The following is a 15,556-nucleotide window of genomic DNA, read 5'->3' as shown; positions in this document are numbered from 1 at the left end:
TCACATGTTCCCAGCTGATTAGCACGTCACCAGCTACATGTAGCCATGAACACCAAGCATTTACAATAATAATGCAGAGTTAATTTTGCCATGCTGTTTTCAGGTGTGAACAGGGATTTACAGTGGTAACTAAAACAATAATTATTTACATCACTTTTATTTGTTTTTAAAGGCAATTCTACAGTTTTTGTTCCTTATTTTCCAAAAAATACGAAGTGGAAAACGACGTAAGTTGCTATTGTAAACAAAACTGTAGTTCTTCATTTGTGTTTAGTGCTTCAGAAAACAACAACCACACATAAAAGATATTAATGGATGTCTTGGATCACTGCTGAATATGTTATATATTAGTTCCCATATGTCAATAAACATTGTTTGACAAAGTCACCACTGTGTAAAAACGTCTTCTATCCAGTGCACAGCTCCATCAGGGTAAGAGAGGAAATGAGACTTTAAGTTTTGAGTAAACTATGTTTAATGTCAGACGTGGTTTTGAAATATATTATTGTTAGTGGTCTGAAATCTGTACGTACGTACAATTGTCTGTTTGAATGTGTTACATTGCACTGTAGCATATGAACCCATCTCTCTATGGAGTGTCCTGTGGCAGGCGTCTCCCTAAATATCCTTTGTTTACATACGGTGTATTTATTCAAAAAGGTTGTGAGTTGTTTATATTATATTGTATAAATCACCTATTGTTTAATTAAAAAACTGTAAGACTAAGAAACATGACTGTACTGGGCTTCTGTATATGACTAAGAACAAGAATACGTTTTTTATAGGAACATTTCTATAGAAATCATACAGATCATACTGGTTACTTGTATATACAGTAACATACAGTAAATATTCCCTACCAGATCAAACTAAATCTATATTCTGAGAAATAAAAGTGGGTGGAAGCTGCTGGCTCGTGTGTTTCACTTCTGATTAACTTGTAGTGAATTTTGCTAATACTGTACCAGACATTAATATCGCTGTAAGCCTTCATTAAGATGATGGCTGTTTCGTGTGTGTTTGATTTGTTTTATCCCGTGCCCTCAGGAACACACACAAAACAGCTGTTTACACTCCACCCCTGTCAATTTAAATGGAAATCGTGGAATGCAAATATTAGCTCGATAAACCTCTATTAAGATGCTGGCTTATTTTCCTGCACTCTACGATCCGGCTCTGTCGGCCTTAGAAGGCACCCTGTTGTCATTGCCAGTTTTATGACCTGCCTATCATGATTATTTGACCATATTCTATTAAATTTATGAAATAAAACATAGAAATCATTTTACTAATAAGTATAATCTATTTCTCAAGACTGAAAAGGTCTCTTAAATTTACAAAACAGATTTTATAAAACTCCAGATGGTGGCCACTGTGGCTCCATGGGGTGCACTAACTTTACATTCACTACCTCTAGTTTACAGATTCAAGATAAAGTTGTAAAAAACAACATATGCATAAGATGTAAAAGCATAAGATTGTCCGTCAGACCAAATATAAATGCAGAGAGTCGCACTCTAGAGTGGACATTTTGGTTATCTGTAGAGAGATCATTACATCTGGGTCAACTCGCATGTTGATCATCATTACCCCAAAGCTTTATAGGAGAAGTCGTGAGTGCATAATTAGCAAAGGAGTCATAATAGTTAGACTTATGGGAAAGACGGAGAGGAGAGAATCAAATACAACATTATTAACATGAGAAAATATTGTGAACTGAAAAATATCTTCCCATAAGATGCATATTAGGCTTAATGGCAACTCTAAATTAGACTAGATGTAAATGTGTCTGTCTCTGTTATAGCATATGATAGATTGATCCTGTCTGCAGCTTGTCCTTACAGTTGTGGACAGCAGCAACCTACATACCGCTGCCTGAGAGACAAAACCCAGGGCATGAAAAACTTAGTGTGCCATCATCTGGGATCCTTCTTCAAACCCATCTGCTGCAGTGAAGCGTGCTTGTCTGGACAAGACATCTTAATAAACTTGATCAACAGGCTAGAAAAGTACTTTCAATGAAGCAGGAGCACGCTGATGGTTCTCAGAGCTCCGAGGGCGACACATACAAGGGCTGCTTCAGTGAGTAGTTTTCGTGCCCGTTGTGTGAATTCTTTAAAGATCATTTAGTGTATTATTACACTGCAACTACACGACAACCAAACGCCGTTTACTTAGTGCAGGACACAATCATTGTTCATGGAGGTTTAGAAACGTGAATCACACTGGTGATGTCACAGTAACAGAGTTCAAACACCACAGCATGATGGTCTTTTGAAAGCATTCAGCCCCCACTGCAGACACATTTAGGATGAAAAGTGGAGCTGCTGACACCAACTGAGACATCAACAGCAGTACGTGTCACTGGAGGGATGCTCACACACACACACACACACACACACACACACACACACACACATATAACAACACGATAGATGATCAGGCTGCTCCGTCCCCCTAGTGTGGGTGACAGTGAGGGATTGCTGACTGACAGACGGAGTAGTGAAATTCTCTGATGGATGAGATAAGTGGGACAAGGCCACAAACACACACACACACACACACACACACACACACACACACACACACACACACACACACACACACACACACACACACACACACACAGTGTTCAGGGGAATTTAGCTTGACAGACAGCTGAGCAACAGGCATCATTTTTGGAGTAATGTGTCGTTTGTGTCGCCAGGTCTGCCAAGTTTTTTGTGTGTGTGTGTGTGTGTGTGTGTGCGTGCGTGTGTTTTTTATTTTCTGCCTTTTGTTGCTGCCACCTTCATTAACTATGATTGTTTTTAATTAAATCCTGTGAGTCTAATCTAATGAAAGAATGAAAAAACATACCAGGCTACCGCCCAAACATGTGTCTCCAGCAGCAAAACACGGTCTGCCTCAGCTGATTTCAGACAGTGGCTGATTGCCGACTCGACATGAAAAATTACAACTGAAAAGCTTTCTGCACAAGCACCCAGTCATCAGGACATTTTTAAAACCCCTCCTCATTCTTTCACTCCACCACTTTTTTCTCCCCGCGATGATTGATCCATGTTCATGCCTGAGATGCAAATGCCAGTGTAGCTTGAGTAAAAAATAAAGAGGGGCGTCTAAAGAGGACACAGAGACACATTTTCACTTGAATTTAATACCCATTCTGCTCGTCTTCTTCTTTTGTTGTATAAGTCTTACTGATGTGATGTGCTCACAATCCACACAGCTCGAAGAAAGGAACATGGAAAATTCAAGAAAGGAGGTTTAACTGAAGACTCGGAGCATTAACTATGTAACCGTGAAACAATCACTGTCTGACTGCTTGGTGGATTAAACTCTATTTGATCATTTGTTCAAGGAATACGCAAAAGTTTTTAGGGACGGTTTGAAATGTATGTGATCTTTTAACTGTTTAAAAGATTTAACTGCAGAATAATATGTATGTTTTATTCAATAGCGAACAGTGGAACTGGGGTCCAGGTTCTTCTTCTTCTATTATATTGTAGGTTTTATAGAATAGATGGATTTTGTGTGTCTTGTTGCTCATTCTGCTTTATTCAACCAAGGGACAGGGACACAGTCAACTAATGGAGACCCCACAAAGTCACTGTAATAGGCCAAGAAATAACTAGATTCCTATAAAAACAGTGCATTTTTACACAGTGACTTTTGTAAAGGTTACACAAATGGTGATGTCGGTGCTAATGCTATGCTAATCTAATTTTATATGTTCTACTACTGTAAAACTAACCGTGTCTGTCTGGATACTAGTTACATAGGTTTATGTTTTCTGATCCACCGTGAGGGTCTGAGAACAGAGGACGTCCTTCGTTTCACTGATTCTAAAGAGACAAATTTGTAATTATTAAATCAGGTCTAGTCAGCATGGCCAGGTTTCTTTATGTCCTAATGTGAGCCTAAACTATACACAGCAAACATAACTTGGGACTGAGACAGATTTCGCTCCAGTGGAATGTGTGTGTGTCTCAGTATTACGATTCATATGTTGGGTAATGATTCAGCCAAATGCTGACTCACTTCATCTGTCACTCTGCACTCTGAAAATTACATCTCCACTGCAGTTTAATCGGGCAAACAAGGGAAAAGAAAGGGAAACAGAACAGAGATAATATAGAATAGAGAGCGAACATCTATTTTTTCATAGAAGTAAATCCAAATAAATTACAGGCAAATGTTTCCCCTGAAGGATTTAAACTGAGGGTTGATCTTAATTAGAAAATTAAATTAGAATCTCATTCGTATTTTATATTGTAGCAACAAAACTGTATAATGATGTTAAAAGAACTATTATCCAAACTAACTCAAACTTTAATTATTAATTCTACATTTCTCTAAAGGTAGTCTTTAATCTTGGACGTAACCTAAACACACAAACTCACACGTATGTACATGAAGATTTTCCTAACTATTAGAAGTACATCTCTGTCTTGTGCCATAATCAGAGGCTAAAGGACACAACACACACACACACACACTCCTTACTTTATCTCTTCAACCATCATCGCCTCCTCTTTTTCTCTTGTGCATTTATATTGTCATTATTTATGTCCTGCTTCCTCCCTCGGCTTATTGTGACTGACAGGACTTTAGAGGCTTTGAAATGACACGACCTGGTACACGATCTAAACCTCTTTTTGTGTTCTTTTTCTGTCTGTCTTATGTTATGCAACTATTCGCTTAATTTTAGCTCCCTTAACTATTTCTGTTTTTGCTGTTTTATCATTTTTTCTTAATTACTCAAACTGTGTAAAATCTTCTTTCAAATCTAATAATGACTTATCTAATTTCATTAATTTATCACTGTGTCTCTTTGCTCTTTGGAGGTTTTTGTAATCCCATGTCAAGGAGTCTGTCACGTCCACTTATAGGAGAGGAAAGGTTAAGGAATAAAGTCATTGGAGCAGGCGGCCTTTATTGTAACAAAGCCAATGACTATATCTTTCATCTCTCTTCTGGCAGATGACAGTGACAGGCTGAAGATGCCAGATGAGAGAGACGATCCTCAGAGAGTTGACTGAAAGGTTAAAGTGGCCCCAGGCTGCATGGCTGATGAGGACTCACACATATGCACCCATGCTCTGAGACCCCTCAGCCACGAACACACACACGGTAGCTCGTGCACTACTGGAGGTAGTTGATGCATGTCATTACACAGGCTGTTTGTGCTCATTAAAACACAGCTCTACAGAATACATAACGATCCTGTGTTAATGAAGACCAGTTTATTCACAGGGCTTTAACGCTACAAGACAAGGACAAGGAAAAGTCTGCATTCGTGGTAGAGGATGTGTGCAATTTATCCAAACGCTAACATGACAGTACTAAGATGCTTATGTTTATATTAACCATGTTCACTTAATTTAGTGTGCTAGCATGCTAAGGACACTGTAGAGCTGCTAATCAGCGCTACTAACAAGGCACAACTGAAGTTAACAGCAACATCTTTACTTTTTCAGGTTTCAAGTTTTGGGCAAAAACATTTTTCACTTGTTGCAAATCACTGTGGACATAAATATCGGTCTCATGGTGAAAAGACTTAAAGTCCATCACCATGCTGAGTACAGTTCTGGAAGGCCGCGATTAGGTTTACTGGTGCTTTCAGCTTAATGCTAAATAATGACACTGCTTTTTATTAACAATGTTTGTTAGCATGCTAACATTTGCTAAACTAGGCTTCACCTAGTACAGCTGAGGCTGATGTTTTCGTTTTGCAAGTATTGGTTAAAACTGCAAATAAGAGGACTGCAGGTGATGGCTGAAGTGTGAAGGTTTCACCTGAGGCGAATACAACGATAACTCAGCCAGTCGCTGTCCAGATATTTTCCAACCTCGTGCTTGTGCTGGATCAAAAATCCACCCAACAGTCATAAAGACAGTTCAGTCTTGATCAAACTGGTTGACAGACAGACAGATAAACAGAGGGAATAAATCCAATAAAAAAGAGACATCTCTACTTCACAGCAACATCTTGTGGCTACGTACATGGGTAATTTTGTCAACCAAAGCCCAGCAGAGTGTCTGCATCGATTTCATTTGCCAATTACTAGATGGGGCCCATTTATCAACACCTTAAGCTTTCAGAAACTTCTCAGCACGACGTAATAAGACTGAGGAGCAATCTGTCCCCCACTTCTCATTAGGACTCTAAAGATCCCCCAAAGCTTAATTATTTATCTGCATTAACATCCCTTGAATTATTAACGATAGGTGAGTGTGTGTATGTGTGTGAGGGCCAAAGATCAGCGCTCCTTTACCTCAGCCTCTCTCCTGATTAATGGATGAGGGAGAGGAGCCCTTCATGTATTATTACTGGGGAGAGCCTGAACCTTGGAGAGAAACAGACGGAGAGAGAGGAAGTGAGAGACGAGAGGAACTCAGGGAATGATAATCATTGTTCGATATGCAAACATGTCCTCGGTACATTACTGGCATTTCAATATTTGAAGGGCTTTGTAAGGCAGAAAGTGATTTAAATTCATCCCTGTTTCTAAAGTCACTTTAGGATGAAGCCTCCCATAACCGCAAATCCACTTTAATTTGACACCTGTGGCACAAAGGTATAAAACATATTCAAAAAGTAGATTCATTCACAATTTTGAAACTAATGGTCACAGATTAGAATCAAACTAGTTTTATAATGATGCAATGATTATAAATTATGTTAATTTTCATTAGTTTTGATAATTTTGTTTAAGAACAGCCTCATTGCTGCAGTTTAATGTCTTAAACAAGTTGAGCTATTTGACTTTATAACTCTATAACAAATGTCTTCACTGGTGGTTTTATTGGCTTTGCTGTTATGACAAAGCCCATCCATCGTCTTTGCACGTCACTAATCTTCACTGATTGATTTTGCCTTGTAACCTCTTGTTTATGTCTTTGTTTGCTTGGAGTGAAGCTGTTTTTCCACTGTTTTCCACTGACATCTAGTGGACATGCAGAGTAGTCAGACTGTACGACTGTACAGGTGCTTTAGTCACAAAATGCAGATTGTATAAAAATATAATGTATTTACAAGGGTTCCTCCATATTTACTGATATTTTGAAGCTTCAGTTGCCTGAATATTCAGTAAAAAACATCAAATGATCAGTTATTGTTAATTTGGTGTTGAGTTTCCTATTTGTGTTCTTAATTTCATTTGTTTTTCAGAAGTAAAAGAAAGATTCTGATCCAAAGTAGTAATACCACATTGTATAAAATGTACATGCCCTTCATTTAATATGTTACCAAAGAATGCAATTTAATCAAGGTGGAGCTAATTTTGTTCTGACTGATTCAGCAACATGTTATATTTTAACGGATCATCATATACTAAATGTAAAATCTTGAATTCAGTCGTCAAATGACTGTAGTAAAGAGTGCAATATTTGCCTTTGTAGTATAAAGTATAAAGTGGTACTAAATGGAAACATCACCAGCACCTCACATGTGTATTTGTGACACTTTATAAGTGAATTTGTTTAATTATTTTACAGTTTGTTCTGTCAAAATGTAAAATAGCTCAAATACACTCTCCCTACTTGCACATCTGGGTCACTAGATGTCGCCAAAGTCACAGAGTTGCTTTTAAATGACCTGATTCCAGATGTTGGGAGCAGCTCCCCACATTGTTTCGTCTCCTATAAATGCAAATAATCTGCATTTAAGCATTTTTGTTTCCATCTTTAACCTGAAGGTTGGCGAGAATCAAACATCTGCACAGTAACTATGATATGATATCATCAGTATGATAATAACTACTTTTCTGGGAGTACATTAAAACATTTTAAATAACACATGTGGCCATTATAAGTCACTTTTCAGCCAGTGCAGTACAGGATGTGATGATAGCGCCCGTGTTGCACGGCTGAATGTAGAAACCTGGTTGTAGGATGAGACCATGATTTACCGTATTGCTTCTCTTCATCCTCCACTAGGTGACAGCACAAGCTGCAACCGTGCAAAGCTTTTCACAACTGTATTTTCCCATCTGAAACCAGGTAAACAGCATTTAAAACAGAAAAGGTAGGACTGTGCACCGCGTTCCTCTCCACAACACAGAGAACACGAGCCAAATACTAAACTACTTTTGTGGCCAATACAGAATGTGTGTGGTTTAAATCTTTTTCTCATGGTGGATTACAAAATAAAACACACTTTGATAATTTGTGCAGTCACATTTGAAGCCCAAATATACTTAGATATCCACTGTTACAGTGTGTGATTGTAGATTTTGTCTCATTGTCTGACTGAGCTTTTTGTTTAAACGTGACTCATGCAGCCTCTTGCATGTCCCTGTGTGTCGTTTCATTTCCACCACTGGATGTGAATGAGGCCTGTGAAACTGTTTTTTTTATTATTTGCTAAAAAATGTAATAGTAAAATTAGTTTTTAACAAAAAAAAAAACAGGTAGACTATCTATAGTAGGAAAACAATAAGGTACAGGAAGGTAATGAAACTCATTCCAAGACATCATTGAACCGAACTGGTGGCCTGGTGTTAAAACACTGCCTGCTTTGAACAGACTATTTTTGCAGGCCTGTAATTTGGACCGGATTCTGTGCCAGATAACAAACCAGAGTGAAGCCAAACACGGGAACACAATCTAAGATACACAAAGTATAGAGACATTAAAAGAAGACAAATGCAGCTATTTTTGCGTCCTCTGGCGTTTGGATACACTCTCATTTAACCCCTCACCACAGGGGAAACTATCTGGTTTTCTCTTTCTGTGTTGGAGCCGGTTCAGGTGCAGGTTTTACTTCCAGACAGAGCATCAAGGAGCTCACCGTGACCGTGTGTGAGCGTGTGAGTGTGTGTGTGCGCGCCGCGGATGCACCTCGAGAATATAGGCTACTCAATAAAACCGAGGCTGCGATCTGTCAGTGCATTTATCATCCTATTACGGCGACAAATCCGGCTCCCAATACATGAAAGGTAAAATGAATTACCAACGTTAAGCCGTCAATAAAGTCATTTCTGTAAATGGTGTCTCCGAGGGCCCCCGCTATTATTCAACAAGCTTTATCAGCACCTTGGAAATTACGTGGCTTGTAGCGCGGCCCCTGCTTCACCATGATTAAGGGCCCTGCCAGGGACCAGTGACAGCGCTTTTGACTCGGGTTTTATTCAGCCCGCTCCCCGTGATGAACACCAGGCTGATCGGGCGGAATGAAGACTAATTAAAAGCTATAAATTATCTTTTGCGGCCCCTCTCAAGGAGCCTCTCTTTGCGGCGCCAGATAAGAGCAGACTGAGTGCTCATTTACCCACAATGGCGCTGCGGCTAAACAGCATATTGATACTGTCCTAATTGGAATTTAATTAAGTAGCCACGACTTCCCAGTCCTTCCTGTGGGATAAAGATTTCACCGCAGCGTTGTTAAACATCATCACGTCCTCACTTTCATGCTGTTGCTGTTATGATTGTTAATATTATTATTTCAAGTAGCCAATTAGAGCTTGATGGCAAATTTAATCTTAGTCTGAAGATACTTCTAGTAGGAGACCACTATTTATTCTCGGGACTCATTCCGTGTTTCTGAGCCTCCGTTTCTTTCTAAACTTTATTTTTAGATGTTTTTATTTAGAGGCTACTCGTATAATTCATATTAGAGCATATTATTGCGCCGTAAGCTGTGTTATCTAAGTATATGTTTAAATTATAAATATGGACTAGATGCGTCACACAGAAGCATCATATACAAAAAAGATGCAAGAAAATGAAACTAAAACAAAAGTGAAAAGAAAATACCAGACCCTCAAAATAATATTTTTGTAGCTTTAATAAATTATAAACTTTTATAAGGATAATATTGAATTTTTACATAAAATTGCAAATTACTATTCACGTAAATAATACTAATTAAGGGTCCTGTAGCCAATCAAACATATACCAGATAATTCAAAAACAGTTTTAGTCTATATTATAGTGGTTACTGGAACCAAAATCTGTCCGAGTCAGTCAACATCTGCATTAAATATCGTCTTTCTCATTAAGAAACCTCATTAACTGAGGCGGTATTTAAATGAGTATCAGACTAAACCCTAACCTGAGCTGCAGGAAGGTGTTTCCTGACGTGAACACCTTCCGTCCATCTTTCCAGCACCGTCTGCTTCACTGTTGTTTTTGTTTTGCTGCACACAAGCGTGTGCACGTGCCTGACCAACATTGGGATAATACGGGTGCGCATGCTCGTGCCGCGCTCCGATTGGACGTCTTCAGGTGTGACAGGGACGATCTCTGCACCTGATTGGCCCGCTGCACGTGTGTACGCGCACACGTGCTTCCGACTGGGTGTAAGAGACAGAAAAAAAAACACACCCGGAGGGGGGGGGACGGTATTTGGAGAGTTTAGGAAGAGCGACTACACAGATATTATGCTGCACCGGGGAGAGGCGCGGACACTGGCTGCAACGCGGAGCTGCTCGCTATGCCAGGAAGGCTGTTAGGAGACGACATGTCGCCGCTGTAGGTGATTTTCTAAATGAAAGCAGGTGTTGGTTCGAGCCCGACGTTTGTTTTTGCATGTGCGTCTAAATTGGATACCGGACGGAAGCGGGAGAGCGAGCAACAAGTGGAGTTTGGCGCGGACCGGGCCGAGATCTGTCACCGTCCCCAGCTATGGAAGAGCAGAAGGAGCCCAGCAGTGGCCGGGACTCGACCGAGGAGGAGAGCATGTCCCTGTCGCCGAACCTCCCGTCCCCACCCCTGATCCTACCCCACCAGGCCGCCCAGCAGGCCCACAGAACCACGAACTTTTTCATTGACAACATCCTCCGGCCGGACTTCGGCTGCAGAAAGGAGCCGAGCTACCGCGACCGGAGCCTGACGCCGGGCAGAGAAAACGTGAACCCGCTGGGAGCGAGGCCGCCGCACACCGGCAGCCTGTGCCTGGACTCGAACTGCAGCAGCGACAGCACCTCGTCGTCGCCCTCCTCTTCGTCGTCCACGTCCTCTTCGCCTTCGTCCAAGCAGAACTCGTCCAAACAAAGCGACCCGGCGAGCAACGGGACTGGCAGATACGCAGACAGCCCCTCGTCAATTATGGTTATGAGCGGCAGCAATGGAGGCTCTCCCCCCGCAGCGAAGGAGAGCCAGCCGCTGTTGTGGCCCGCTTGGGTCTACTGCACACGGTACTCGGACCGGCCCTCATCTGGTAAGGCGCTAGTAGTCCCCGAATCACGCCGCCTGGGGTGTTGGATGGCTGGGGTGGACTTGTTAGGGACCTGCTATAAAAAGGCTCAAAGTTACTGAGAGTGGGGGGGTTTAAAGTTGGCATATTAATATTTAGTGTTCCTGTTCCAAAGTGGTTTAAACTCAGATAATTAAAAAAATAATTAAAGGAAATCTGGACTAGACATGAGAATAAAATTAAAATGGGATTAAAATAGGTCATTAAACAGGTAATAAAAAGTGCACCAGGGGATGTTCAAGATCCAAAGAACTTTATTAATCCCACGGGTGAAACAGTTCATGTCTCATGTTGTTACAGTTTTTTCTTTGTTATTGGGCCGTAAACAAATCGGCATATTTTTTCATTGCAGCTCAGTGTGCAGTGTCACATCATCTTGTTTTTATGGGGCCTAATGCGAGGCCTTTGTTCCTGTCGTGTGCAGAATTAGCTTTGGTTTGTTTTTGCTGGGTGACAACAACACAGCCTCTTGTGATGCTGCTCTCTTTGTCAGCAAATGCACATTTAAAAAAAAAAAAAAAAAAAAAAGTTTATAATTATGGGAATCCTCATGGCTGAGCCTGCAGTTGTAGACTTTATGCACTGAACATAGATTTTACGACTAAAGCTCAACATAACTCTACTAGTGGTAGGTAGAGGTGGGGGAATTAAACAAAAAACTGGTTAATTTGTGTAATATTATACATCTTAACTACAAATTCATTAAAATAAATAATAGTCTCTTCTGCTGAAACACATACATCAGCGTTTTAAGTGTTTTCTGGAGGATGTACCTAACTGTTGTAACTTTACGGTGGTTTTTTAAACTATAACAAACAAACATGATGTTCTGGTTTTGAATCTGCGCAACTGTCTAAGTGATGTTAAATTACATATAAATATAAACAATTCGGCAACATACAAAGTACATTTTTCCTTTTTGCATTAGTTTAAATCCTGTTGACTTTCAACCTGCATGGCTTTGTGATCATCAGCTGATTCACGGATTCAGTGTGTGCAGACACACAGGGGTTAAACGGATGCACTAGTTTGTCATTTGCAGCTGAAAGAGGAGCTCACTCTGAAATAATATTCTTATAAATAAACAGGGGACAGTGAATTATTTCAAAGTCGAGGTTTCATTAAAAATATCAATGTAGTATCCTCACGTTTACACCACATAACGAAGAATAACGATTTATGTGGTTCAGACGCATTTAGTTGCATATTCTGTGTTTATTATAGCGACTTTAATGTTCTTTAGCTTTTAATTAATAAATACTTAATAATTATTACGGTCAAAGCCCCTCCCGTTACTTTTTATGTAATATTTTATTTAATTTTTCTTTGTCTCCATCTTATGTGGATGCAGAGTTTATTTCCTGTGCAGCACTTCCCTGAAATCCTCTCACTTGCAGTTTGGGCTCTAATTTAAATCCTACTTCAGCCGTGTGACTGGTTTTCATCCCATGTTTGCCACTCGAGCTTTATTCCACGGCTGCATTTAGTATATTGTCCGTCAACACTGCGCTGCAGCTCCGTTTGTAGGATTGAGAAATCAGGCTGCTGGATGGTTTCCATTAATTGTAGCTGGGTGGTTTGTTTCAGAGAAAACTGAGATGATGTGAACCTGTAAAGTCTGCAGAGGGACTCTTGTCAAAACCAACTCATCTCATTGGAGTCGCTGCTTGTTTTGGCGCCTGAACGGATCCTCTGCAGCAGACTCTGTGAGAACAGACACAGTCAAAGAGCCCAGATATGTGGACCGCTTCACTGATTCTGACTTTTTGATACAGCTCAGATTTGGAGCGACTCTCCCTCTCTCGACTATTTCTCCTCACAGTGAATCTTCTGTACGTTGTGAGGCGTTCAGCAAATATCTGGCCTAATGTTTGTTTGGGTCTTTCTCCAGAGTTGCCACAGTTGGGTACAGTGTTTGGAAAGTGTAGGCCTGTTTCTGTCCTCCTATGGTTGGCTGAGTTTTATTCTGCAGCTCAGATTAACAGGAATGAATTGATCATGTAGGTATGGCTTTGTCACCACAACTACTGTGACCTATATTGTGAGGCGGAGGAAAATCCTGTCAACGTTTTCATCACTGATTAAAATTGGAAGAAAAAAAAACAGTTGAAAGTGGCATCAGTCCTTCTTATTGTTTCTGAAGAGCTCATATCGCTAATTACAAAAACACAAACCACAAAGAGTTGTAGCGTGTTGTAAAAGATAGATGGAATAATACAGATTGGTTCTATATTTATCATCAGAGTCTAATTTAATGCACTTGATGCGAAGAGTGAAACAGAAACAATAATCAACTTTTCCCAATGCTAATGTTTAAAAATATATCCATTATAACCAGACAGTGTCCAGTCTGAGATTTACGCACGGATCCAACCTCCCATCAGCACAGTTTGGTCACACAGTGAGACGCTCTGCGCGCCTCTGTGCTCGTGATCCAGCCGTAGAATAAATATTTTATTTCCATTGTTGTTTCCACACCAGGCCCAAGGACACGGAAACTGAAAAAGAAGAAGAGCAGCAAGGAGGACAAGCGGCCCAGGACAGCGTTCACGGCCGAGCAGCTGCAGAGACTGAAAACCGAGTTCCAGGCCAACCGGTACATAACGGAGCAGCGGAGACAGTCTCTGGCCCAGGAACTGAACCTGAACGAGTCTCAAATTAAAATCTGGTTCCAGAATAAGAGGGCCAAGATAAAAAAGGCCAGCGGCTACAAGAACGGCCTGGCTCTGCAGCTCATGGCTCAAGGACTTTACAACCATTCAACGACCACCGTGCAGGAGGACAAGGAAGACAGTGAATAAGGGGCCCGGACATTTCTCTGAGGGCCACTACCTGACTCTCCGACCTGGACATAATGAAAGATGAACTGGAAGTGAGGGCGACGCTATTTAAAAACACAGATTTCTGTTTATGGTAACAGTATATGGACATAATTATATAAATGAACGATCGTTATTAAAGTTTATATAGCCACACAGTTATCATGTTGTATACAGTATATTTCATTGCAGCATCATCGCATCTTTTCTGTCCTCGTTGTTTTTTAGGATGTCTAATTGGCTCTGTAGGTTCTTGTGGTCTCCTGTCCCCCATACTTGCGCCATATTTTCCTCCAACACATCAGTCCGCAGACTCAGACAAGCCAAAGATTTTAATATGTTCACATGTAGTCTGAAATAATAAAAAAAAAAAAAAGGAGAACGGTAGATTGATCGACTAAATTATTCTTTCTTTCATTCGTTTCCACAGATAATATTTAATATTTACACATAAAATGGGCCCTAATTAAACACTTAAATATAAATGTAAGATAGAATTATTATTATTATTATTTAATCGTTTTAAAGATGGGTATAAAATAATTAGACTGGGTAATTTACAAAAGTTAAATAAAGTAAAGTTAAAATGATTGTATTTATATTCCAATGAATTCTTTACGTTTCATTTTGGTATGAGACGATGGGACACACACACAAACAAACACACACACACACACACACACACACTGTCCCACAGTTCCTGTCTCGCAGCTCATCTTTCACTAGAATCGGACACTGCTTGTTTCTCCATAATGGATAACATTTCACCTGTAAATCTATTCTGGGCATTTACAAGCTTCCAGATCTGTGCTAAACCTTCACTCAGACGCGCTCCTCGCTGAACTTTAATGAAATGAAAACACTTATTGATGAATTGCACCAGTGTATCTGCTCGGTTTTCTACTTTGGGGAGAAGCACTTGTTTCATTCCTCCTCTCCTTTGGCCTGCTTGGCCTGACGTGACCTCAGGTTCAGGTTTGATAGAGCCTGATTGTGAACCCTGTGACATGGCGTGTGTGTGTGTGTGTGTGTGTGTGTGTGTGTGTGTGTGTGTGTGTGTGTGCAGGCTGCTTCAAGGTCAGTGAGAGCAGACAAACTTGAAGCCTTTGCATGAGTGTCTTTGCATTACAGCTGCTATTATTTGTACTGTTTTTGAAGGGGAAATTCAGAGACAAACACTATTATGACTTTAATTTTATTGGCGAGAAAAAATTCTTATTGGTGTGAAAAATGTCCCTCTCACCAACCCCTGTAATTTTCCGGGATGTGGTAGAACAGCAATGGTGCATATATTTAAATTTAATTGTAAGTGTCACATTTATGTTAATTAGCCGAGTGGGTTCTTTTAAAAGGAAAACTGGATGATTACTGCTTTTATGAAAATATAACAGCATGTTCACATTAGCGACAAAAAAACAAACCCAAGCACACATGTTTATGCTAATTTAACAACCTTTGTCTTTCATTTTCTTTTTGTGTTTATAGGCAGCTTGTTTTGTCAGTTATTCAGTTTCTGGTGGCCCCACACTTTCATGTG

General features: G+C 40.2%; 2 protein-coding genes across 2 annotated transcripts in view; one reads left to right on the top strand and one right to left on the bottom strand.

The window, feature by feature from the left end:
* Positions 1 to 15,556, bottom strand: part of LOC113163237 (metalloreductase STEAP3) — a 124,528-nt gene that overhangs the window by 15,287 nt on the left and 93,685 nt on the right. The window lies entirely within an intron of this gene.
* On the top strand, positions 10,351 to 14,350 carry LOC113163238 (homeobox protein engrailed-1-B-like). Its single transcript, XM_026361683.1, has 2 exons — positions 10,351 to 11,164; positions 13,682 to 14,350. Exons 1-2 carry the CDS (start codon positions 10,630 to 10,632, stop codon positions 13,999 to 14,001), a joined length of 855 nt encoding a protein of 284 aa, XP_026217468.1. The 5' UTR covers positions 10,351 to 10,629; the 3' UTR covers positions 14,002 to 14,350.

The sequence above is a fragment of the Anabas testudineus genome, chromosome 2 (assembly GCF_900324465.2).
Source record: "Anabas testudineus chromosome 2, fAnaTes1.2, whole genome shotgun sequence".
Classification (NCBI taxonomy): Eukaryota; Metazoa; Chordata; class Actinopteri; order Anabantiformes; family Anabantidae; genus Anabas; species Anabas testudineus.
Note: the sequence above shows the minus strand (reverse complement) of the source record. Positions and strands in the feature narration are given on the sequence as shown.

Excerpts from the sequence above, each read along its gene's own strand:
- LOC113163238 (XM_026361683.1), top strand. The coding sequence starts at position 10,630 with ATGGAAGAGCAGAAGGAGCCCAGCAGTGGCCGGGACTCGACCGAGGAG. Across the intron at positions 11,165-13,681 it reads CTCGGACCGGCCCTCATCTG|GCCCAAGGACACGGAAACTG; the intron begins GTAAGGCGCTAG and ends TTTCCACACCAG.